Source organism: Muscardinus avellanarius (assembly GCF_963383645.1).
Source record: "Muscardinus avellanarius genome assembly, chromosome: 9".
NCBI classification, from domain to species: domain Eukaryota; kingdom Metazoa; phylum Chordata; class Mammalia; order Rodentia; family Gliridae; genus Muscardinus; species Muscardinus avellanarius.
This window is the reverse complement of record NC_137795.1, coordinates 103,252,648-103,280,399: the sequence shown is the minus strand read 5'-3', so window position 1 is coordinate 103,280,399 and position 27,752 is coordinate 103,252,648. Positions and strand designations below refer to the sequence as shown.

The following is a 27,752-nucleotide window of genomic DNA, read 5'->3' as shown; positions in this document are numbered from 1 at the left end:
TATATTTATATATTCATACTAAAAATGTTTGTGGAAGAACAATGTAAAAATAATTTTTGAGAAAATTATGAGGACAAGAGATTTAACAAAACAGAAGGAAATCTTACCTAGCTTTAACTAGGTTGCAAAAAAGGAAAAAGTGCCAGGCGTGGTGGCGCGTACTTCTAATATCAGCGCTTGGGAGGCTGAGACAGGAGGATCGTGCAGGTTCGAAGCCAGCCTCAGCTACTTTGTGAGGCTCTCAGCAACTTAGTGAGACCATTTCCAAATAAATTATAAAATAGGTCTGGGAGTATAGCCTGGAGGTAGAAAAGTCCCTGGGTTCCACCCCCAGTACCACAAAAAATAAAATAAAATAAAATCCTAAAAAAGGGAGAAAGAAAAAAATAATTGGACCGTTTCTCTTGCTAAACAATTGTGCTAGCGTTGACTTGGTCTATATTAACCTTATACTCAACCATACACTGCTGTCCTTGACTCTTTGCCAGTCTTTCCCTCCCTCCTTTCCTATCCATTTTTTACCAATTCTCCATGACCCTTACCTTAATTACTGCCATAATATTCTAACTTATTTTTTGACATCCACACTTCTTCATCTTCAATTTTTTTCACCATAGTTTGACCAAGTGCATTTTATTTGCAAATGAAAAGTCAGAATATGCTCTTCTCTCTGGCTTAAAAAGTTCAAATGACATCCCATGGCCACTGGCATACAATCACAGCCTAAAGTAAAATATGGTATCTCAACAAAGAACCAAGAAGTCCTTAGAGTCTTAACCCATTATCTGAACTTCTCTAAGATTTTCCGGAGTGCTGCCATAACTTCTTTATTTCTCAAGCTATAGATCAATGGATTCAACGCAGGTGCCACCACAGCATAGAACAGGGCCACCAGTTTCTCCTTCTCCTCTGAGGAGGCAGAACGGGGCCCTAGGTAGGTGAAGATGGTGGCCCCGAAGCACATGCAAACCACGGTGAGGTGGGAGGCGCAGGTGCCGAAGGCTTTGCGACGCCCCTGAGCCGAGCGAATGCGCAGAATGGCAGCCACTATGCGAGCATAGGAGAACAGAACCAGCGAGCAGGGAAGCATGATCACCAGGAATCCCGAGATGGTCACCATGACCTTGTTGAAGGAGATGTCCACGCAGGCCAGCCGGAGCACTGCGAGAGTCTCACAGGCAAAGTGATTAATAACGCCACGACACAACGGAAGTCGGAAGGTGATGATAGTTTCCATCAGTGAATTGGAGAAACCAGCCACCAAGCAGCCAGCGGCCAGCCCCAGGCACAGCCCTCCGTGCATGATGACCGTGTAGTGCAGCGGGTGGCACACGGCCACGTAGCGGTCGTAGGCCATGGCCCCCAGCAGGAAGAACTCAGAACCACCCAATGCCAGGGACACGCAGAGCTGCAATACACAGCTGTAGAACGGGATGTGCTTGTGGGCTGAGAGCAAATGGACCAGCATCTGCGGGGCAACACTATTTCCATAACAAAGGTCCACAAAGGACAGGATGCTAAGGAAGAAGTACATGGGTGTATGAAGCCTGGTGTCCAGTCTAATCAGGAAAATGATGAGAAAATTCCCCACCAAAGTCACCAAGTACATGGCCAGGATCAGAATAAAGAGGAAAACCTGAGTGCCTAGGTCATTGGACAGCCCCAGCAGAGTAAACGCGCTCGTCCATGTCTTGTTGTGAATTTCCTGGCCCATAAGCTTCAAGATTGGAAGGGTGGTTCGCAAGCCATACTGAGAGCCTGCCCTTCTGAACTTAGAGCTCTTCCAAGCTCTGCTTGAACACAGACGTGAAAGGAGCAGTGTGACCCAGGTGTGCACCTAGAATTCAAGGAGAAAAAAATATTAGATTACTGGAATTCAGTTTGTTGGGACATAATATTGTTTCCCACAGATGTGCTTTAAAGTAGGAAAAGAAAGTTAATATCTGTTTTTGAACTAAAAATCCTATTAGATTTATTAGTAGGATAGGGTATAGTTCCTGTGTTTGTGGTACAAAAGTTTTGGATCCACATCGATGATACTTTTCTGAATTCTAAATAATGGTTTAACCTTTTCTTGTTTACTGGGTTTCATGTAGAGGTTTCAGACACAACTCTACTCATTCCGCTACAGGAGGTATGTTCATGAGACCCTGAATATTTTAAATAATTATTTACATCCCATTTCTAAGCAATTTTAAGTTTTTTAAAATGTATCTTGCCCTTTTACTTTTAGAGTATCTAGTGGAGAGCTTCTGCTTCATCATACTAGTATCCATACAGATGGTCCAGACCAACTCAAAACAAACAGCTTCAAGGATCAGGTATTATATGAAGGGAAGGTAGACATACCTTCTAAAACTAATCTCACGTTCTCCATGGTGACTTTAATAAAATGCTTAATAATGTCAATTTCTTATTTGATGATATTTTCTCAAAAAAGGTAGTTTATTCATATCCTATGGGAAATTAATCATCTCTCAATAATGAAGATGAGATGAGGTGTTAACCACGGATCGCAGATGATAGCAGTAGTAGTATTGTTTGTTTATTAGCACCTTATTAAGCTTCAGCAGAGCAGAAATAATGATCAGTAATGTGAAAAAGTGATCATAGAATGTGAGAAAACACTTGCAAACCATATATCGAATGAGTGAATATTCAAAATATGTAGGGAATTTCTGCAACTCAATAGCAAAAAAGTATGAGATTCAAAATACCAATAAAACCAAATGACAATAATTTAAAAATTGGCAAAGGACTTAGATACACATGTCTCAAATGAAGACACACAAAGCATGAAAAGGTATATGAAAATGTACTCAATATTACTCTTAGGAAATGCAAATCAGAATCCCATGGCACATGAACACACTAGCAGTAGTTTTTTAGCTCAAACATAAAATTTTCTTTTTATTTGTTCACATACAGAAAGAACAAAGTGATCCATTACCAAAGAATATATATTGAGGCTAGAGACATCTGCAGATCTAAAGTTATAGGAAATAACATTTCTCTCTCTTTCTGTACACACAGACAAACACATACATACACACATACACACTCACACACATATTTTAAGAATTGCTGACAATGTAGATGTTGAAAAAATTAATACTTATTTTGTGTTTGCCTCTTTGTCAAAGGACTGAAAAAATAATTAAGTGCCGATACAAATCACAAAAAGCCTAAAATATACCAAAATGGGAGGAATAATTTCTAAGAAGTGTTTTTGCTGTGATTCATTATTTTAAAAAATAATAATTTGTCCTGTAGTGTATGCTGAACTTATTTTAAATAAGTTTTCCTTGGTCTTGACTACCAAGAGTTCAAATGTAACTGAGGCAGTAACTCTTCCAAGGACTCTCTGCACATACATATGTGCACATAGATGACAGAGAAAGGATAGTTAGCAGTGGATTCACTTATACTGTGCACACTCTACAACCTTGGGCTTAAAGGAAAAAATCTAACAAGTAGTAACAAAAGAAACAATGTTTCCCTACCTATCTCAAAACTATATCCACAAAGAAAGAGCTTGTGCTTAAAGTCACATTGGTTTTGCTCAGTAATATAGCGAAACACATGCATTTCCAAATGACCTATTACTTTTGTTATCAATGTTTGATTTTTCCAAAGAAAATAAATTTGTTACTTTTTAAAGTGACAAGTATGAAAAGCAAAAACAAAAGTGATATTAGTCACGAAAAGTAAAAAATTGGATGCTCTCTCTAATATTCAGAAGCTCAGGGAGAAAAGGTGCCATAAGAGGAATTCCAGATGAAGGAGGAGAAACTATAGCTGAGCAAATAAGGACTAACTGGGGGTGATGGGAGAGGGGAAGAGGAAAACACCCTAATGTGCATTAAGTACATTCACAAACATCAAAGTCCATCACTAAGCCAAACATGAGAAGGAGGGAGGGAAGGGATAAATGAGTGATGTGTGCATGTATGCCTCTACTATCTTGTGCTCGATTAAGATGTATGACTACAGTGCATCAATAAAAACGTTAAAAAAGAAAAAATGTAAAGGAATGGAAATACTGATAAGCTCTCTACGGGAGAAAGAAGTTTAACTTTTCTCAAAAAAGTAAGAATAATGAAAGGAAAAGAAAACCAAAAAGAAAGGCAATGAAATAAAGAGTATAACAAACATGCCAAGAAATCGAAATTAAATTATATGAGAAAGAGAATCTGTGACAGTGGAAGAAAATAAAATTCAAAGAAACATTTATGGACTTATGGACATCACTTAATCGATACTCAATTTGTTCATTGTTGATGTTGACTAATATTTTCTGTACCAACACATTCAATATTAGCATTTTATTCCGCCTGTTAGCCGGCTTCTTGTCACTGTGATTGACATACCTGACAAGAACAACTTAGAGAAGGAAAGACTTATCTTGGCTTACAGTTTCAGTTCATGGCCAGCTGGCTCCATTGCTCGGAGCCAGAAGCAAGGCAGAAGAACATCATAGTGGAAGGGGTGTGGTGGAGGAAATCCGCCCTGCTCATGACTATTGGAATGCAAGGGGAGAGGAGAGAGAAGATAAACCCTTGCAGGGCATACCTTCCCCCAGCCACCTACTTCCTCTAACTAGATTTCCTCCCTGCAATTCATTAAACTATTAAAGAGGGGATTAATCCACTGATGATATCAGAATCCTCATTACCTAATTATTTTTGGTGTAGAAACCTTTGGGAGATATTCTGGATTAAAACCATAGTACTCAGCCTCCAAACATTATGTTTCACCCTTTGCAGTAAAGGGTTTCTAAAAGTTAAATTTACTGTAGTGGAAGTCCTGCTCAAAGTGGTTACCAGGGAAACCAGTGGATTTTCAGAAATTTCGAACAGTGAGAGCTTTAGTATATCGCCATACACACAAATTGTTTTTCTTCACTTACATTACTGAAAAACCCAAATTCCCAATCAAAAGATAGATGACTCAAAAGCATGCTGAGTATGGTGGCTCACGTCTGTAATCCCAGTACTTGAGAAACCTGGACAAGAGGATCCTGGCTCTACGAGAGTCTCAACAACTTAGTGAAACCCTGTTTCAAAATAAAAACTAAAAAGGGTTTGGGGTGTAGCTCAGAGGTAGAATGCCTCTTGATTCATATTCAGTCTCTGTCTCTATCTCTGTCTGTCTGTCTCTCTCTCTTTATCTCTCTCTCTCACACACACACAAACACACACACTTAACTAAGGTGCATCAATGCATTATTGATTTATTTTAACACAGCTGAATTTCTGTTTTTTAGCCACTATAATCGGTTTTGTATAGGACAACAAATCTTTCATCCTGAACAAATCCTTGAATTGAAAAGGTACAACCAAGATGTTCATGAACACATATCCCTTCTTTTCTCAGAGCTTTCAGATGATTTTTGAGACAAGATAAATATGAGAGAAAAGAAGACTAAATAAATTACAAGGAGCACAAAAGACGAGAGAAAGTAGCAAATGTGAACCAGAGAATAAGCTGGGAACCCAGAGTCCACCTGCCTCTGATCACTCTGCTCAGCTCCTCTCTCACTTTTTGCCATAACTCCATGACCATCTCCTTTTCCCTTCTTTCCCCAGAATACTTAGAGAATGAGCATCAAACATACCCAGTCTCAATAAAAAGCAGAGCCAAATTTTTACTTCAAATGCAAATACCTGTATTCAAAGTTACAACAGATCTGTGTCTTTGGACGTTTTTCAAGCAGTTCAATTGTTTTATTTTATTCACCTAAAACTGTTTGGGAAACAATTTTTTTTTTTCAGTACTGGGGATGAATCCAGGGGCATTCTACCTCCGAGCTACAAACCCAGCCCTATTTTTCATTATTTATTTTGAAATAGGTTCAAAAGGCTTCACTAAGTAGTAGCTGAGGCTTTCCAGGAACTGCAATCCTACTGTCTCAGCCTCCCAAATGCTGGGATTACAAGCATGGACCATTACACCTGGCTGGGAAACAATTCTTTAAAGTAGCATAAAATCAAGACAGTGGCATAAATTAGACCTCTCCCAGAAGTTGAAGCATATAGTTATATGGTAATAATAAATATCAAAGTGGAAATTCAGTAGGGATAAAACAGAGTTGATCTTTCAGAGCATCTCCTTTCCACTGGAATCAGCAAAGAAAACGGCCCTTCATCACAGGCTGGCAAAATCAAGTCTTCAGATCTGGAGCTGACTGATCAAAAGACTCAGACCCATCGCAGGTTGGGATCTCTTAAGTCACTTAAAAAGTTCTGGCTTCCTAATTAAAATAACAAGAAAATAATTTCATAGATACATTTTCACTAGAGAATAATTATATCAAGCCTCCAAAACCTTAGACTTGAAGAATCAAGAGATTATGTGAATTTTAGAAAATTATCTTCTTGATTCACATTGCTAAATAGATTGGTAAACCAAAAAGAAGTGATTAACTCACCCCTGAAGAGTGGAAAAGGCCATCTGTGCCTTTGAAGGATGGGAAGACTAGGAAAGCTTGGAATCTGAAGACAGTGCAGTTGGAACAGGTAACTTTCTCAAACTTTAGAAAGCAATTCTCAAGAGGCCAATTATGTTTAGTTTATTAGATTCTTTTTCATTTTCCTCCCCCTCTCTCTGGTCACTTCTACACCTAACACATCTAACAATTTAGACTTCATTTAAACTCTGCCAATGGAAGTTTGGTTTCTTTGTCTCTGGGGCACAGGAAGGATCTCACCAAACTCTGATTTCTCAAGGGAACTACATCTGCTCTTCAATGATTCAAGTGAACACTTTTCTCACACTTGGTGAGCAAGAAAATGTGATTAAATCTTTATTCCGTCATCCAGTTCACTCATCTCCACATCCCTTTGAGGTCCTGGTCCAGGCAACTCAAAAGACCATTGGATGCTCTGTTTGCATAATTTGATGTGAGCAGGGCAAGGGAATGCTTTCATTTCAGGTTGTTTTAGTCATTCTGCTTTTATGACCAAAATACTTGACAAGCACAACTTAGAGGAGGAAAGGTTTATTTGGTTCACAGTCTTAGAGGTTCAGTCCATAGTCAACTCTATAGCAGAAACTGCAGCATTAGGGCTTTTAGCAGAGAAAAGTTGCTTCCTCTAACCATACTCCACCTCTGAACCTTCCTGTGCTATGGACAATGCTGTCAACATATGAACTTTTTTGGAAGGGATTCTAAACCTGATTTATAACTTAGAAATGTTAGTTCTTAGGATTTTTAATGAAAGTACAATCATGGTGTATGAAAAGGAATCTAATAAGGACAGTAAGGCTTGGCAAGTGAAACTTGCAGAATTATAACGCATCTCTCTTACCCCTTCCCTAAAAATAAGAGTGGAGAATCCCACAGATATGCATCGCCTGGGTGACATCAAGAGGCTGCTCTTACCCTTTGCTCAGCTGCCTGTCATTGTGCTAGGAAATCTGATTTTTCATTTCTTTTCCCTTTTTTGTGCTGACCCTGATAGCAGCAGCAACCTCTTCTTGTTTAGGGCCTGAGGGCCACTTTCTAGGAACAATACTATTTGTGTGGAGAACAGGCTTGCATGATTTCTGGGGCTGCAGAGAGAAATGCAATAGAGCCTGGGCTAGCTCAGGACATGAAAGAAAGAAGAAAGAAAGAAAGAAAGAAAGAAAGAAAGAAAGAAAGAAAGAAAGAAAGAAAGAAAGAAAGAAAAGAAAGAAAGAGAGAAAGGAAGGAAGAAAGGGAAAGAGAGAGAAAAAGGGAAAGAGGAAAGAGAGAAGATGAGAGGTAAGGAGAGGGTAGATGAAGAGAGGGAGAAAACTCTTTTCTAGCTTTCAAAATATTGCTAAAATCTCTCATAAAATACTTTTTTTCTTCTTTACTGTTCTTTCTACTTTGCAGATTGTGTCATTTATTATTTATTCTTTTGTCATTACCTGTATGAATGCCATACTCATTTGTAAAATGTGTTTCTTCACCTTTATATTTTAGGAGTTAAGTTTTTATGGTATATAACAAGAGAAATACATTTTTCCCATTAGTACAACTATTTGTCTCCATATCATTTATTTATAGTATATATTTTCCTAAATTTATTTGAAATTAGAAAATTATGATATACTAGATTTTCATGTACAGGAGTTTCATTTGGGGCTTCATTTTGATTCACTAATGCATTTGTTCTTACACCAATACCAGAGTTTTAGTTGTAGTTACTTTGTAGTATGTTTAGATATATTATGACAATCACTCTCTCATTTTAATTCACTTCTTTCTCAAAGCTCATTTTGTTATCTCTGTTTTATAGTTATCCTTGTTTGGAATTTTTCTTTTTGGTTATCCTTGATTGAACTTTTTTCTTTCACATGATGTATCAAATCAGTAAAATTAATATGATTCTGAAAAATGTTTGTCTTGAATTAACTACATGAGGAGATCTGATTTTTAAAATATTTATTATTCTTCATCCAGAGCAGGTATTATTTCACTTATGGTAGGTCTTCTTTATGTTATTCTTTAATTTAGAGATTTCTCATTAAAGTCTTTCACGTGTCTTATGGGATTTATTTCTTTTATAATTCATGCTGTCATTGTAAATTAAAATTATTCCGTACTGTTTATAGTTTTTGCTAAAGTATAGAATGTTACTTATTTAATGTATGAGAAACCTTGCTAATTTCTCATTATTACTGATTGTGTTCACTAATTGAATGTATTAGATGTTTTCAGATATATAATCATTATATTCCAGAAATATATCTATAGAAGATTATTAACTATACACAGATATCAAATTTCCCCTCCTTTGCCTCAAGTTTTAATACACACTTGACATTTTACAGCCTCCTTTAGAACTCAGGTGAGAGTATTTGACCACTCAGACAGCTGATATGCAGAAGATACTTGAGTAAAAAAGTGTATTTATGGATGTGAGGGCGACCTGGCCGTGACATCTGCCACCCCATTGATCTCCAGGGTTGAATCTGCTGATCTGGCTGGCTAGGGGGATGTCCCCTTCCTCCCTCACTGCTCCATGTGCGTCCCTCCTGAAGCTACCCGCTTGGTCGAAGAAGACAACCTTCCCCAAATAGAGGAGGACCGGTTTTCGGTCAAGGGTATACGAGTGGCTGTGCTCCCCTGCTAGAACCTCCAAAACAAGCTTTCAAGGTCCATTTGTAGGAGAATGTAGGGTAGTCAAGCTTCGAAGATGCCACACATCCAACTGAGGTGCTGCACATGGCAGTCTTCCTTTCTTTTTAAAAATAGTGTATTTATTGCTGTGAGTGCTCTCGAGTTTGGTTCTTATATGGGACTATGTGTCGACTACCTGACTCATCTGTTAATATTATTCCATGATCAGATACAGTAGTCATTCCCAAAAGCAACAGGAATGTGGCTAGGCAAGTTGAGTACAGGTCCACTAACTCCTAAATACTGTATTAGTTAAGACAGCCCTATACTGTATTTTTAAAAATAGTCTACCATGGTCACATGTGATTTGTCCTCAGGAATGCAAGGATAATTAGTCATCAAAAATTGATTGCTACAGTTACATGAATAATCTGTGCAATGAAACAGAATTGCAGATTTCGAAGCCCTTCTGTAAATCAGTGGACCAGCAACTTGATTCCTATGTACATACTACAAAGAAATTTCACACAAGGCTTCAAGTGGATAATCACGTGGTGCTGGGAATTGGGCGCCACTACTAAGAATAATAGGTAGAATATTATCAACACCAAGGAGTAGCAACCAACAGTAGAAGTGACAGACTAGCAATATGTAAATATGTATGGGTTTTTTAAATAAAATGTTGAGTGGGAAAAACAAATATGTAGAATAAAGCAGTTAATATAATACTTCCTATATACTATTTTCTCTCTATTTCCATTCTCTCTCTCTCTCTCTCTCTCTCTCTCTCTCTCTCTCTCTCTCACACACACACGTACACACACACACACACACACACACACACACACACATACACACAATCAACATCAAACACACTAGAATAGTTGTCCAAAAGGCAAGGAAGAAACAGGAGAAAGATAAGATAAAAATTAATTTAAAAAATAATGAGGCATGAGGAAAATTCAATTAAAACTACAATGAGATTCCATCCCACTTCAGTTAGAATATAAGTAATCAAAAACACAAATAATAAATCCTTATGAGGATGTGGGGAGAAAGGGAATGCTTATACATTGTTGGTAGAATTATAATTAGTACAGTCATTATGGAGATCAGTATGGAGGATCCTCAAAGGACTAGGAATGGAACCACCTTATGACCTGGTATACTACTCCTTGGTATGCATCCAAAACATGTAAAGTTAGCATACTATATTGATACATGCATACCCATGTGCACTGCAACACAATTCACAGTCCCCAAGTTATACAAGCCAACATAAGTGTCTATCAATGGATGGAGTACAAATATACATACAATGTAATTTTAATCAGCCATAAAGAACAAAATTATGTTATTTCTCTGGAAAAATGGGTAGGACTAGAGAATATTATGGTAGATTTTAGCCAGTCTCAGAAAATCAGGACTCCTATGTTTTTCTCAGATGTGGAAGCTAGAAAGAAATTGGAAACAAAAAGGACTTCAGATGACTAAGGAGAGATACTAGTAGAATAAAGGACGGGCTTGGGGAGGGAGGTGAGGAGGAGCAAAAGGAGACTTGATGAAGGAAACAGCTCAAATAATGGTATGTACATTATAAAGCTGTCAGTACCAATCCCAGTGATATATATGGGAAGAGGAGGGGTCCAGGAGGGTTCTGGAGTGAAAAACACTGAGTGCTGCTGGTGCATGCATGTTGCTGTCACTCTGAACCTCATTCTGATATATAATTACAGCGCACCAATAAAAATATATTAACTGCTAAGAAAGAGAGAGAGAGAGAGGGAGAGAGAGAGAGAGAGAGAGAGAGAGAGAGAGAGAGAGAAAGAAAGAATGAAAAGGAGGAGAGATCAGTAGCGTGGTGTAAGGGGATCAAGAAAGTGAGGAAGGGAAGAAAAGAGAAGTATGGGGGAAAAAACAAACAAAATTATGTTATGTGCATTATGAATTTATCACTATGAATTTCACTATTATGCATAATCATAATGCACCAATAAAAACTTTAAAAAAGAAAATATTCATGAAAGCCTGCGCAAGTGATAATGTTCCATGTGCCAAGGATATTTTTAAATCTTATTTTCGAATATCTTAATTTCTAACATATATTGTCTTTATATAATAGTTCATAAAAGACAACTAATAAAGTATATTTCAATCAATAAATTATTCAATGAGCAGGAATTTAATAGCATTGTTAAGGCACTGGGAACCACATAATAGAATCCAGACCCTAACTCTCTAGGAGTGTAGAGTAGCTGGTGACTAGAAGCAGATTCTACTTTAACCATTGAAGGGCCTTTTTGTATGTTTTTTATTTTTTTTTCTCACAGATTTACTAGGGTGATGATATATACCTAATGTGAAGAGCCAAGCAACCAAACCATGATCTACCATGTCAGAAAACCTTAGGAGAAAAGGCAAAAACAAAAACCAACATATCTATCATTTGTCTTGGTCTAGATCATCTTTCTTTGGACTACTTTAGGGAAGAAAAAATTCTTTAAAACTTTATCTTTTTTCACTAAATTTTTCCAGCACTTTTTGTAAGGCGCCAATCACATCCTTGTTCCTTAAGCTGTAGATTAAGGGATTGAGCATTGGGGTCACCACGGCATAGAAGAGGGCAACCATCTTCTCCTGTTCTGCTGAGGAGCCGCCCACGGGTCTCATGTAGGTGAAGATGGCTGTTCCAAAGCACATGGAAACCACAGCCAGGTGGGAGGCACACGTCCCGAAGGCTTTGCGGCGTCCCTGGGAAGAGCGGATGCGCAGAATAGCAACAACAATATGAACATAGGAGAACAAGACCAGAAAGCAGGGAAGCATGATCACCAGGAATCCTGAGATGGCCACCATGACCTTGTTGAAGGAGATGTCCACACAGGCCAGCCTCAGCACAGCCAACATCTCGCAGGCAAAGTGATTAATGACATCGCCACACAGGGGTAACTGGAAGATGATAATCGTCTGCATCAATGAATTCGTGAAACCAGCCACCAAGCAGCCAGATGCCAGCCCCAGGCACAGCCCTCCGTGCATGATGACCATGTAGTGCAGCGGGTGGCACACGGCCACATAGCGGTCATAGGCCATGGCCCCCAGCAGGAAGAACTCCGTGCTGCCCATTGCTAGAGAGATGTACAGCTGGAGCACACAGCTGGGAAATGGGATGGACTTCCGGGTTGACAGGAAGTGAATGAGCATCTGTGGCACAGTGCTGTTGGTATAGCAGATGTCCACCAAGGACAGGACACTGAGGAAAAAGTACATGGGCGTATGGAGCCTGCAGTCCAGCCTGATGAGGAGGAGGATTAGGCAGTTCCCCAGCACCGTCACCAGGTACATGGCCAGGAACAGGACAAACAGGGAGAGTTCAGTCTCCCAGTCACTGGACAGCCCCAGCAGGATGAACTCGCTCACCCAGTGGGTCCCGTTTCCTCTGCCCATCAGCCTTCAGGGACTGAGCCCAAGTCATAAATTAGAATATAGTCAAACCAAAACTCCTATTTTTTTTCTCTTTCCTTCATTGGGGATGATTTTATTTAAGTGACTGGACATTTGAGTTAGAAAAAAATAACTGTAGAATTTTGTTCTCTTCTTTATATCCAATTCCTAACCATGGAGTTTGTTCATTGCTTTGTTGGACCATTTTTTTTTCCTACTTACTGTCCCAGAATTCATACTGAAATAATCCAGCAGTTATAAACACTTTTATAAAAGCTTTTTTTTGACCTCTGAATTTTCTATGAAAATATGATGTTCAAGTGTCATATTTTTATGATCAAAATGTGAGATTTCCAATTAGAAAATAACAAAATTTAAATGGATTTTTAAGTGAAAATTTAAAAAAAATTACATGTATGATCATGTAAAATGAAAAATGAAAACCTAGGTGATCATGCTCAATTTTAAAACAGAGAACAAGAAGAAATAATCCCCAATATTACGCTCTTGCTCCTTTAAAAGCATGTCCGAGGACCAGTTAGCTGCAGGATATGCCTGTCAGGAAACAGAATAATCATCATTGCATTAACTATCTTCTCTCATAAATGGTAAGAACTTATGTACTTGCCATAAAATCTATTAACCAAGAGATGATGTAATCTGATGTCACATTCTCACTGATTTTATTTGTATATATTCTGAATAGTTAAGATCTGCGGACTAAGGTGTCATGGAAAATAACTGGAATTAACTTGTTGAAATGACCACTCATTATCTCTTTCTCTTAACTATCTTTACTCTTATTCTCGTCTCAAATAATGACCGCTTCACCTTTCTTGGAAAACATTGTCTTCTCTCATTCTTGTGCTGTTTTTCCTTGACTGTAACCAGAGAATAATACTCTAGTCTACTGGATACCATTCCCAACATTTTTGATCCTGATGATGTAACAGTACTTCCTGAAATGTCAAGGGCTCTGTTCACAAACACCTTTTGGAACTCTTAGTAATGTTATTGTTTGTACTGTAGTAAAATTACACAAAAACCTCATGGACAACAAAGCCTACGCTCAATTTTTTGAATATACTTCTCCACTAATTACTCTGTTTTTTAGGGAGAGGGGAAACATGGAACACACAGCTGTGACAATCAAATAGATTGTTTGCCATCTGTGATCAGGTAGTACTACTGAAGATGTAGTGAGAATTGGACTTGGTATTAATTGTGTTCATGACAGAAAGGGCAACTTCAAATTGGCAGGGTGCTGGGACAAAAGTTCTTCCTTCACTGAAAGAAAGAAAGAAAGAAAGAAAGAAAGAAAGAAAGAAAGAAAGAAAGAAAGAAAGAAAGAAAGAAAGACCTTTTATATTCCTAAAGAAAAAGGAAAAGTTGAAATATAAATACATCAATGGTAAACACCACAGATACAAAAGAGACAAGTCACCTCTCAGGGAAAATCAGTACCAGGATCCAGTAATGGAATTTGACCACAAACAGCTACTAGTTTATAAATTAGTTCTGAGAAATTAATGATGTGGTCTCTAGATCTGCTATTATGTAGGGAACAGCTCATGTAAAGAAATTTTGCCAGCAGAGGACTGAAAAAAATAATAGTGCAGTGATATAACTAAATATGATGATTACTAAATGCCTTTCAGGTACCAAACAAAGAGACTTTGTTGAAAATTCTGACTTTAGTTAAGGACTTGAGAAAAAAAAATGGAGACCTTGATCCTTAGTCAGTAATTTCCCTTCAAAGCCCAGGACATTATTGCTTAGAGATAAAATAGAAAACTCATGACTATCTATTATATTCCTGTATCATCTTCATGGTTTTTAAAAGTGCTTATTGGGAATGAACGAATTGCTTTGCCAGTAAACTTACATCTTCCAGTTAATGTCCATTACTTTCTTGATCTGTCAAGGGAGCACACACACAAATGTGTTCTAAGTTATTAGAGAGAGGGGAGAAGGGAAGATAACTGTATAATCATAGGACACCAATAGTAGAAAAAAATGATTTTTAGGTAAGAAAGTAAAACAATTAAAAATATTGTAATTTTTTAAAAAAATGGTATGTAAAAAGGTGAACGATTTATACAATCAGAGAGAAACCAGAGTAAAAAAAAATTGCTATGTAAATAAAACTCCAAGACTAATTTTTCAAAAGTAAGATGGCAATTGCTGTGGCTGAAAATAATAATAAAGTTAAGGAGTCTTTCTGTACTGACTTTCTTCTTGGAACTGAGTCAAGCTTCCTGGAATTGTACATCACAAGAGTTCTCCTCAACAAACAAAGCCACATAAAAAGTTTGAGCTGTCCCCAAATGTCTGTTAGCTAAATTACCTTCTACCACCCACCCCAATTTCGTTTATGTATATGTATTCATGGGTATACTCTGCTGCTTGGGGGAATAGAACATTCAGAGCCCATTGTTGAGACGTTGAGACGCAGTTACCTTTGGACCCGCATCCTTTGAGAATGGCTGGGCAGCATCAGCATGTCCTGTGGTCTCAAGTGCTGTTATCTCCTTGTTCCATTATCCTCCCTACTTCTCTTCTTGGTCAAGAACTTGATGGACAAAAATGTAACTTTTGTTGCTTCCCTTCCTCTCCAATGAAGTGAGACAGGCTTCAAAAGACACTCCCTTTCAACAAATCTAGAAACACACCCTGTGGCTAGTAAGCCTGGTGATTCCTATAGAAGCAGTATTGGAAAGAATTTCCTCTTCAGTGTAACTACCTAGAATGTGTTTTCTTGCAAACCAATGCCAACATTGGAACATTATTTTTTCAGTAACCAAAGTCAGTCCAATCGCTACACGAAAGAGTCTAGGAAAAGGCTATATGTGAAGGAGACCCTGGTTTCTTGTGTCCTAGTCCTGGGTACACAGTAGACTGACTGCCTTTGAATACGTCTGACTCCTCCCGGGGCAGGAGGCCAGCATTGCCCCAGGATAAGGAAGTTGGCCAAGGTATAGGATTTGGAAGAAGTAACTTTCTTTTCCCTCAGAGATAAAATCTCTATAGACTAATTATGCTGTTTGTTAAACTTTTGTTACTTCTTCACTTTCACTATTTTTAACTAAATCTCCCCCTCAATTTAGGTATTTCTATACGGATATGAAATCTGATATACGTGTAAGAGAACTTATAAATGAAAATTTAGTTTTCGCTAACTCAAAAAAAGAAAAAAAAAAACATAAGGATCTAAAATCCAAGTTCCCAGGAATGAATTTCCGCGAGTTTTCCCTGACGTTTCTCTTTGAAGAAGGTAAAACTCATCCATGACTTTCTGACCATGTACTTATGGGTTAACTATTTGAAGTGTGTCCAATTCTTGGGCCACCTAGGGGAACTTTGAGATATATCTCCTGTAATATGAACTTAATTTGTGCACAATGTGATATCACATTTTTTCTTCACAACCGGTGTAAAGTTTTGTGGGACTTTTTCCCATTTTTAATTAGTATTAAAAGACTCCTTTTTTTTTTTTTCTCGTGGTATTGGTGATGGAACCCAGGGGCATTCTACCTCCGAGTAACATCCCAGCCCTATTTTATTTAATACTTTAATTTGAAACAGGGTCTCATTGAGTTGCAAAGGGCCTCACTAAGTAGCTGAGGCATTTTTTAACCTGCGCAATCCTGCTGTCTCAGCCTCCCAAATGCTGGGATTACAAGCATGAGCCACCACGCCCAGCTGAAAGACTCCTTTTAAGCAGGCACAGTCAAATTAAATGTTTTTGTATCTGGATGTCATTCTTCATATTCTGCAAATGTTACTAAAATTTATTATTCACTTTAATCATTTCAAGTCATATGATTATTTGATTGACTTACATTTGGGTTGAGTTTGTGGCTACTAAAAACAACACTGCTATGAACACACACACACACACACACACACATATACACCCTTTGTGCCATAGATATACCCACTCCATTGTCTAGTCATGTGATTACTGTGATTACTGCACCACAAGGTTAAGTAAATATTTGTCCAGCTTTGGTTCATACTGTCAGCTTTCAAAAAGAGTTGCATCAATTAAATTCCTCTCAAAATGCACACAGATATTTTTTGCTCCAAATTTTGCCTGTCCTTGATATTGTCGATTTTAAGCCGTTTTATTGTGATAGTATTTACATTCCCCTGATGACTAATTGGTTCTGCATATTTCAAATATTTATTATCATCTAGGTATTCAATCTCCTGTAATATGTAGTTAATATTTTGCCCATTTTTGTATAGGATCATCTCTTATTGATTTTAGTTCTTTACGTATTTTGAGCCCCAGTTATTTGTCAGATATATGTATTACAAATATTTTCTCCCACACTATGGAACACCATTTTACCCTCTTTCTTGTGTCTCTGGTAAAATGAAGCTCTTAGACCGCGCGTAGCATGCCAGAACACTGGAGAAACTGGGCCCAGTAAGACCATGGGTCCCGTGCAGGGGTTGCACGGGGCACGCTGGAACCCCGGAACAGTCGGGGCCTGGGTCTCGGAACTCTGGGCCCCAGGTGGAATAGTGCAGAGCACGCTGGACCCATGGGGAAACCGGGCCGGGTCACAGTGCTACTGAGTACCTGATCCCACTACCTCCTCAAACCACACATACTGAAGAAAAAGAAAAAAGAAAAATATTGGAGAGGGGTTAAGTAGGCGTTGGCAGATGCCAGGACACTGGAGATGAAGACAAAACTTATCCAAATGCACTGGAACTTATGGAAAAAATTCGCCGTGAAGGAGAACTGCTGTTTCTCTATATTGTTAAGAATCTTGGACATCACCTGTAAGGAGAGAGTTTAGCGGAGACCAAGGAGAAAGGCGGTGTTGAAAGTGGTCTCCACAATGGTGGTGGAGACTTTTATTCAGAAGAAGCAGAAATCGGATTCTACCAACCTTATATTTTTGGAGAAATTACACCAAATGTCGAATGCTACTGTCACGCATGCTTAGGAACACTGGACAATATTCAGAGTGGGAAAAGAGCTTGGGAAAGAGTTGAAATGGTGGAGGCAATGGCAATGGCAGTGGCCAGTACTCAGGGGAGGCAGAGAACTGATGCATTACACCTGGAACCTTTGGAATAATAACCCCAGAGGCAGAATGCTACCACCACGTATCCTCGAGAACGTGGGACAATTGGTTGGGCAAAGAGGGTGCTCAGATTGGAGCCTGCCAAGGGGTGAGGCTGGCGACAGACACAGCAAAGCTGGGATTGGAGCCTGCTGTGAGGCAAGGCCAGTGCTGGAGCTTCCAAGGTCAGGATCGGAGACTGCCGAGGGGTTAGGCCGGTGCCGGGGCCAGCAAGGCCGGGATTGGAGTCTACCGTGAGACAAGGCTGGTGCTGGGGCCTTCGAGGCAGCGACCGGAGCCTGCCAAGGGGTTAGGCCGGTGGGGGGGGCCGATGGCCGACTTCAGAGCCTGCCTTGAGGCAAGGCCACTACTAGGGCCTCTAGGCCATGATCGGAGCCTGCCGAGGGGTTAGGCCGATGCTGGGACCAGTGAGGCCAGGATCTGAGCCTGCTGTGAGGCAAGGCTGGTGCTGGGGCTTTCAAGGCTGGGATCAAAGCCTGTCAAGGGATTAGGCCGGTGCCGGGGCCAGCAGCCAGCATCGGAGCCTTCAGTGAAGCAAGGCCTCTACTGAGGCCTCCGAGGCCAGGATCAGAGCCTGCTGACGGCTTAGGCTGGTGCTGGGGCCAGCGAGGCTGGCATCGGAGCCTGCCATGAGGCAAGGCCGGTACTGGGGCCTCCGAGGCAGGGATCAGAGCCTGCCAAGGGGTTAGGCCAGTGCCGGGGCCAGCGTGGCCAGGATCGGAGCTCACCGTGAGGCAAGGCTGGTGCTGAGGCCTCCGAGGCCGGGATTGGAGCCTGCCAAGGGTATCGTCCCCTAAGACTCTGACCCGCAGGGGCTTAGAGAACGACACAGACGCCTCTTCAGCTGAAATATGAATTCTTCTTTAATGGATCCTTAATATGTCTCTTCTTCATATTCTCTCAATATGTCTAATATGTCTGACAATGCGTACAACAAGCACAATATATATCAGCATCATAATCCCTCCTTCTATTCCCTACCAACCCCAAGCTTCCCACAGCTAGGGCATGCACACTTCTGACTCTCTCATAGGCAGGCTGGTAGTAGGCGTCACTGATCATTCTGTAGGCACGTAGCATGGCACACTGCGCATGCTCAAGGAGACGTCCATCTTGTGAGTCTCATGACTTGGCTGCAAGCCTAGGCGCCATCTTGAATCCACGCTGGCAACAAGCCTGGGTGCCATCTCGGTCCAGCCGAGTGGGCCCCGACACAAGGGGTTAGGCCAGTGCTGGGGCCAGCGGCTGGTATCGGAGCCTGCCGTGAGGCAAGGCCGCTACTGGGGCCTCTGAGGCTGGGATTGGAGCCTGCCAAGAGGTTAGGCTGATGCCAGGGCCAGCGGCCAGCATCGTAGTCTTCCGTGAGGCAAGGCCGGTGCTGGGGCCTCCGAGGCCAGGATCAGAGCCAGCTGAGGGGTTAGGCTGGTGTGGTGGCCAGCGAGACCAGAATCGGGGCATCCCATGAGGCAAGGCTGCTGCTTGAGCCAGCGAGGTCTGGATCAGTTCACCGGATAGCCAGGCCACTACTGGGGCCGTCAAGAGTGGGATCACTACTTGAAACGCGGCATGCACAGAGAAATATCGCAAAAAATAAAAATCAGATGCTTCCCCTAATCAGCAAAAACTAGGTGGAAAGGGGCAACAGGAAGAGGTAGAGCTGTAGAAAGTGCCCTATAGTGAAGCAACTAAGGTGACCAATCAGAAGGTATGGAATAGGGGAGGATGGGGCCTCTTTAAAATGCAGGAGGTACATAAACATATGTATCAAAGTTAATCACCAAACAAGCATGGGATCGAGGGAGGGGGAGGGAATGAGATGGGGGCTTGATGAGGGCTAATTGGATGATGTGTGCTTGTATATCCTCTCAAGTCTTGTACTCCAATAAAAAAATAAAAAAAACAAAAAATAAATAAATAAAAAATAAATAAATAAAATGAAGCTCTTAAAGTTTAATATAGATACATAGCTATAGTAAAAACATATATTTCCTCATATATATGTTTTTTTAGATAGTTACAACCTTGTGAGTCCTAACAAAGAAAGCTTCATCCATCTAACATCATAAAATTAATCTTCAATATTAACTTTTTGGAGGGGTTAGGCCGGTGCCGGGGCCAATGGCCGGCATCGGAGCCTGCCGTGAGGCAAGGCCGCTACTGGGGCCTCCGAATCCGGGATCAGAGCCAGCTGAGGGGTTAGGCTGGAGTTAGGTTTGGAGTTTTATTTTGCACAATTATATCAACAATATAACTGAAGCTTATCAATGTGCATGGTGTAAGAGAGTGGCCTGATTCACTTTTTAAATTAAATTTGTTAATTTAAGATGTGCTCAATTAATTTAATTATTTATTAATAAATTAATAAATTAATTGATCTCACCTTTCTGACAGATCATTGTTTCAATATGCATGTGTAGGGTTTATTCCAAGATACTTTTTTCTGGTCCATTAGTTTGATTTCTTTATTTTAATCCAAAACTACATTGTCTTAATAAATTGCTCATAATAAATTATGCTTTGTATATTGTAAGTTCTCCAGCTAGATTCTACATTTTTTTCACTTTTTTTTTTACTTTATTTATTTATTTATTTATTTTTAATTAATTTATTTTTTTAAATTGGTGCATTGTAGTCATATATCAATCACATTGGAGTACAAGACTTGAGAGGATATACAAGCACACATCATCCAATTAGCCCTCCTCCAGCCCCCGTCCCATTCCCTCCCCCTCCCTCCATCCCACACTTCTTTGGTGATTTACTTTGATACATTTGTTTATGTACCTCCTGCGTTTTAAAGAGGCTCCGTCCTCCAGTATTACATACCCTCTGATTGGTCACATTAGTTGCTTCACTATAGGGCCCTTTCTATAGCTCAACCTCTTCCTGTTGCCCTTTTCCTCCTAGTTATTGCTGATTAAGAGAAGCGTCTGATTTATATTTTCTGAGATATTTCTCTGTGCATGCTGCGTTGCAAGTACCAATCCCACTCTTGATGGTCCCAGTAGTGGCCTGGCTACTCAGTGGACTGATCCAGACCTCGCTGGCTCAAGCAGCGGCCTTGCCTCATGGGAGGACCCAGTTCTGGTCTCGCTGGTCCCAAACCGGTCAAACCCCTAAGCTGGCTTTGGTCCCGACCTTGGAGGCCGCAGGAGTGAACTTGCCTCACGCCAGGCTCCGATGCTGGCCATTGGCCCCTGCACCGGTCTAACCCCTTGGCAGGATTCCAATCCCGGCCTCGGAGGCCCCAATACTGGTAATGCCTCACGGCAGGCTCCGATGCCGGCCTCACTGGCCCCAGCACCGGCCTAACACCTTGACAGGCTCTTATCCTGGCCTCAGAGGCCCCAGTACTGGCCTTGCCTCAAGGCAGGCTCCGATGCCGGCCTCGCTGGCCCCAGCACCGGCCTAACCCCTTGGCAGGCTCTTATCCTGGCCTCGGAGGCCCCAGTACCGGCCTTGCCTCACGGCAGGCTCCGATGCCGGCCTCGCTGGCCCCAGCACCGGCCTAACCCCTTGGCAGGCTCTTATCCTGGCCTCGGAGGCCCCAGCACTGGTCATGCCTCAAGGCAGGCTCCGCTGCCGGCCTCGTTGGCCCCAGCACCGGCCTAAACCCTCGGCAAGCTCTTATCCTGGCCTCAGAGGCCCCAGTACCGGCCTTGCCTCACGGCAGGCTCCGCTGCTGGCCTCGCTGGCCCCAGCACTGGCCTAACCCCTCGGCAGGCTCTTGTCCTGGCCTAGAGGCCCCAGTACCGGCCTTGCCTCAAGGCAGGCTCCGATGACGGCCTCACTGGCCCCAGCACTGGCCTAACCCCTCGGCAGGCTCTTATCCTGGCCTCGGAGGCCCCAGTACCGGCCTTGCCTCACGGCAGGCTCTGATGCCGGCCTCGCTGGCCCCAGCACTGGTCTAACCCCTTGGCAGGGTCCGATCCCGGCCTCGGAGGCCCCAGCACAGGTCATGCCTCAAGGCAGGCTCCGATGCCGGCCTCGCTGGCCCCAGCACCGGCCTAACCCCTCGGCAGGCTCTTATCCTGGCCTCGGAGGCCCCAGTACCGGCCTTGCCTCACGGCAGGCTCCGATGCCGGCCTCGCTGGCCCCAGCACCGGCCTAACCCCTCGGCAGGCTCCGATCCCGGCCTCGGAGGCCCCAGCACTGGTCATACCTCACGGCAGGCTCCGCTGCCGGCCTCGCTGGCCCCAGCACCGGCCTAACCCCTCGGAAGGCTCTTATCCTGGCCTCGAGGCCCCAGTACTGGCCTTGCCTCAAGGCAGGCTCCGATGCCGGCCTCGCTGGCCCCAGCACCAGCCTAACCCCTCGGCAGGCTCCGATCCCGGCCTCGGAGGCCCCAGCACTGGTCATGCCTCAAGGCAGGCTCCGATGCCGGCCTCGCTGGCCCCAGCACCGGCCTAACCCCTCAGCAGGCTCTTATCCTGGCCTCGAGGCCCCAGTACCGGCCTTGCCTCAAGGCAGGCTCCGATGCCGGCCTCACTGGCCCCAGCACTGGCCTAACCCCTTGGCAGGCTCTTATCCTGGCCTCGGAGGCCCCAGTACCGGCCTTGCCTCACGGCAGGCTCCGATGCCGGCCTAGATTCTACATTTTTAAGTTATTCATGGCCATATAAATTTTCAAACTAATTTTAAAGTTCAAAATTTATCAAAAAATACTTGCTGAGCTTTTAATTTGAAATCTATTGAGTTAAAAATCAATTGGTATCAAAGTGAAATTTCTATGATATTAAGTCTTCCTATACACATAAAAGACATATCTACCACTTATGTAATATCCATCAATATTTCTCAGTTTTCCTTGTGGAGGTGCTATAGTTCTCTCTCTAGATTTGTTCCCATTTGTGAAACTTTGAAATGTGTTTTAAATAATATCTTTTAAAGTACATCAAAATATAATTGGCTTTTATATATTGCCTATATATATACATATATATATATATATATATATATATATATAAAATGGCCTTTTGTATGATAGGCTTCTTTTCTTACATATTGATGTGAAGTCATTGGTGAAGTTATCTGGCCTGAAATGTTCTTTGGTGCAAAATTTTTACTCATAAATTCAAATTTTCTAGTATATAAGAGCCTACTATTTTTTTCCTGTGTCTATTTTGGTAAGTTTATTTTTTTTCTAGAAATTTATCTCATTTCACATTCAAATTTAGAGACCTAATTTTATTAATATCTTCCTATATATTTTATCTATATTTTCCTGTATCTTTTATTAATATCTCCCTACATATACATAGAGAACTTTTTTTTTTTCAAGTCTGGGGATGAAACCCAGGGGCATTTGACCTCTGAGCTACACTCCCTGGCCTATTTTTTATTCTTTATTTTGAAACCGGGTCTCACTAAGTTGCAAAAGGCCTCACTAAGCAGCTGAGGCTGTCCAAGAACCATGATCCTCCTGTCTCAGCCTCCAGAATGCTGGGATTACAAGCGTGTGCCACCACGCCCGGCTAGAGAGAACTTTTATTATACCTCTTTTTCATCTTATTTATTTCTTTCGTTCCCTTTTTTGGACAAGTCTGAGCAACAGATTATAAGTTTTGCTAGAAAATATTTTAGTATCATTTGACCCAAGAACAACAAAGAATCCAAAAGGGAAATTAAACCAAAATACAGGCAACAAAAGTAAAAATAAGCAGTATAAAAACATCAAGCTAAAATGTTTCTGTGCAGCACAGGAAACCATCAACCCAAGGAAAAGGTGTCCTGTGCCACAGGAGAAGATGGGGCCGGAGTAAGAGCACAGAGGAGATTTGGTCCAACAATTCAAACTTTCAGTTAAAAAGTTCTAGATGTCAAATATACAACATAGATGGTGATGATCTTAATTTGATCTTGGCAGTTATTGCACAAAGAATCCACATATCAAAGCATCATATTGCACACTTTCTGGATATATCAAACTTTGTTCATTAATTAAATAGTGTAAGAAAGAAATACAAAGAAGGCAGAGCACCCTCACTGAAGAACAGCATCTAATGAGACAGGCAAAAGAAACAAGACAATTTTTTTCTTTAAGAAGAAGTTTTTGATACTATAAAATGACTGAAAGAACATTTTAAAATTATTCTGGGCCCAGTGTGGTGGCACATGCTTGTAATCCCAGTATGTGGGAGGTGGAGACAGGAGAATTACAGGTTCATGGCCAGCCTCAGCTACTTAGTGATGGAGAGGCCCTCTGCAACTTTCAACTCCCATTTTTTTTAAGTTCTGTCTATATGTTGAAAGAATAAGAAAAGAGCTATCCCGGTCTAGTGTAGAGGTATAAAAAATATTAAAAGAACAGATATGTTGAAATATGCACAAAACATTCCAAAGGAAAATAAAAAAGGAAGATTATGTCTTAATTCATTGTATAATGTTATCATGGCCATGATACAAAAAAAAATTAGCTGGGAAAGTAAGAGACAAATATTACAGTTTGGTTCTGACTCCAGAAAATAGATGGAAAACTTTAAAATAAAATAATTGAAAACTACATAAAGTTCCATGTCTAGAAACATTTACTGTTTCATTACAAACTTGATTTACTTTAAGACTAAAATGTTGGTCCAATACTAGGAAATAATGGATGTTATTTACCACATTATTAAAAAGGAAAAAGCCTATCATAATAATAGATATAGAAAATTGTATTAAATTTTAAATAAATTATTTTAAAGAAATATTAGTAATACAATAAAACGTGTATAGAATAAGCATCCACTTTGCTGAAGTTATTTCAGAAGTACTTCCTGTAAGCTCAGAAATCAAATAATGGTGTTTGTTTTACTAATTTCTATTCAACATTATTTTGATAATTATAGCCAGTGCAAAAAGTTGAGAAAAAATAACAAATATGCCATTCAAATAGAAGACAGTACTGTCACATCATTTTAAAATTGTATGATTTTCTATATAAACAATCCCAAATAACCTACATATAAGTCATAATTCATGAAATAATTAGGCATTGTTGTTGTATTAAATAAACCAAAACCAGAAGTCATTTGTGAACTTAGCTTCCAGCCTTGTGGCATAGCTAGGATGGCATTAATTCTTGCTAACAATAAAAATGTTTGATGAATATTTTTAAATCTTTTGCAGGCTTCTGATCATTGCATGAATATGAGCAACCTATCAAGGCCAAGGAAAGAACCATCACAAAAGAATGACCAGAGCAACCTTTAAAACTAAGACAGGGACCAGAATAATTGATACTCTCACTAGTGAGTATGGAAACATTTCTAACACACAAGACACTGGGCAGAGCCCTCAGAAATATATAGCCTTGGTACTGGTGCCAAATGTCCCTACACTTTAGTTTACCCTGGACCCAGATAATAACCCTTAAAAGTAAGTCATGATAGTTGGATGTGGTTACACACACCTCCCAGAACTCGAGAGGCTGTGACAGAATGATCACAGGTTTGCAGCTAGCCTCAGCAACTTAACAAGGCCCTCAGCAACTTAGCAAGACCCCATTTAAAAAAAAGTAAATAGGGCTGTGAGCATAGCTCATAGGTAGAACATCTCGGGTGTTCATCTCCAGTACCAAAAAAATGTCCATGAAGCCATGGAATACAAACTTGTTTCCCAAAACTTTAAATTTCCAGGAATACAATGAAGCACAACAGTTCCAAGGCCACAGCATTAAGAGAGGTAACTCAGCTGGACATGGCAGCACACACTTGTAATTTCAATACTCTAGAACCTGAGAAAGGAGAATCAGAGGTTTGAACACAACCTGAAAAAATAGTGAGACTCATGTAAGTTTGTTTCCATTTTTCTAAGGATCCTCCATACTGTTTTCCAAAGTGGTTGCACTTATTTGCAGTCTCACCAGAAATGTATTAGAGTAACCACTTCTCCACATCTTCACCAGCATTTGTTGTTTGTCTTTTGAATGATTGCCATTCTAAATTGGAGTTAGGTGAAGTCTCAGGGAAGTTTTGATTTGCATCTCTCTCATTGCTAATTATGTAGAACATTTTTCATGCATTTATTGACCACTTTAATTTCTTCTTTTGTGAAGTGTCTATTTAGTTCACTTGCCCATTTTTTATTAGGTTATTTGTTTTCTTAGTGCAGAGTTTCTTGAGTTCCCTGTATATTCTAGATATCAATCCTCTATTAGAGGAATAGTTGGCAAAAATGTTCTGCCATTCTGTTGGCTCTCTATTGAGGTTTCTTGAGAGGTTTTTTGTTTTGTTTTGTTTTGTTTTCTGTACAGAAACTTTTGGTTTTAAGCAATCCCACATCCCACATATTGATCTGCCTTTTAGTTTCTTGGCACCTTTGGGGTCTTGTTGAAAAAGTTTTTGTAGTGTTGGACCTATTCCCTCTTCAAGGAGCTTCAAGGTCTCTGGTATAATTTCCAAGTTTTAGATTTATCTTGAATTGACTCATGTGCAGGGTGAGAGAGTGAGGTTTATTTCCATTTTTCAATGCATATTTATCAATGCATATATGCATACCTATGCATATCTCTTGAGACAGGAGGACTCACAGGCAGCCTCAGCTACTTAATGAGGCCTTTGCAACTAAATGAGACTCTGTTTCAAAATAAAGAATAAAAATACAGGGATGAGGGTATAACTAGAAGGGGTGGAGGTAGAAGAATGCCTTAGGGTTCCATCACCACTACTGCAAAAAAAAAAAAATCTAGAAGGACAATCAGAGAGCAGAAAAGGCCTGCCTCCAATGGCTGTGATCTGTTGGCGGTGCCATCTTGCCTCACCACGCCAGACTGCCAGAGACTCACAGGAAAATAACCAACAACTTGAAATAAACTAAGCAACTGCAGCTCATTGGAATTGTAAGTCACCAGTTCCTCCTGCACAAACACTGGCTATGACTTGCAGCAGGGGCAACTGAGATCACCATGCCCTCCAGTGATCTAGAGCAGTGCTCAACAACATTGTAAATGAACCCGCTGTCCTTGAGGGAGAATGCCCAGTGCAGCCATGGAGATTCACGCAGCCACGATAAACCTACTGGGCCTGAGACTTTGTGGTTCAACCCAATGAAGGTGGGGATGGAGTCTGCTATTAGACATGGCAAAGGCTGGGAAGATTCAAGGTCCACATCATTAAAAAATTTGGAGGAAGACCTACACTTAACATTAGACCCAACTAGTACGATCTTTGAGATCACCACAAACCACCTAATCATAATTAATGGGAAGAAGTCAGACCAACCAAGCCCAAGTTGTAGAGAACATACTCTTATATATACACTGGGTTTGGTCTCAGAGGCACCCTTTGCCTATGCAGGCAGGAAGAGACTTAGGCTCCACATTGGTGGAAACTGTGGAGGGAACCCTATGCTTAATACTAGGTCCATCCACATTGATAACAGCCACTTGCATAGACTGAGTGAGAAACAGAGAACCAAGCTTGCAGCAGGAAAGGTCCCAGATGCACTCAGCATTTGCAAAGAGAAAAACTGCAGAGTCTGCTGAGTATTCATATATTTGTTGCATTGCTTTATTTTGTTGTTGTTTTGTTTTTTTTTCTTTTGTTTTATTTTGGAGTGTGTGTGTGTGCATGCTTGTTTGTTTGCTTTCTTCCACACTCCTTTCAAAAGCTTCTTCCCTTGTACACACCTACTGTCTTCTCTCCATTCCTTTTTTTTCTTTTCTTTGTCTTGTATTAAATTCTCTTCATATCACTAAACTAAATACTCTACATTGGTTACTAGAATCCTACTATATATTCACTATCTCTAAACTCTACTATATACTAACTTACCAAACTCATACTCTAATTCTATTTGATCTTGTCTATGGCTTTACCCTATTCTATCATTTACAACTTCACTTTCCTCCCCATTCAACCTTCACCATTTAATGCAAAACAACTTGCCCTATTATAGACCAGCTGACACCTACAGACTGAAAGAAATCTAGCAAAAGCAACAGATACAAACTTCTGAAATCATGAGAAAGAGGAATAACAGTGAAGCAATAATCTCCCACAACCCCACAGTAACAGAATCTGACAACATAGAATTGCAGGATCACCATAATTAGAAATAATCCAGGATTTACAAAAAGAATTTATCAAGAGACTGAAAAAATAATAAAGGATGCAATCAGTGAAGTGAAG

At 40.6% G+C, this 27,752-nt stretch overlaps 2 protein-coding genes across 2 annotated transcripts in view; both read right to left on the bottom strand.

Annotated features, from left to right (window-relative positions):
• LOC308266893 (uncharacterized protein) overlaps positions 1-27,752 on the bottom strand; it is a gene marked incomplete at both ends in the record, with an annotated part of 60,380 nt that overhangs the window by 14,112 nt on the left and 18,516 nt on the right. The gene's annotated exons all lie outside the window — the stretch shown is intronic.
• LOC308266994 (olfactory receptor-like protein OLF3) lies at positions 782-12,538 on the bottom strand (the record flags this gene model as incomplete). The annotated part of the gene is made up of 2 exons (XM_080701407.1): positions 782-1,559; positions 12,387-12,538. The coding sequence occupies 2 exons, from the start codon at positions 12,536-12,538 to the stop codon at positions 782-784; spliced, it is 930 nt and encodes a 309-aa protein (XP_080557533.1).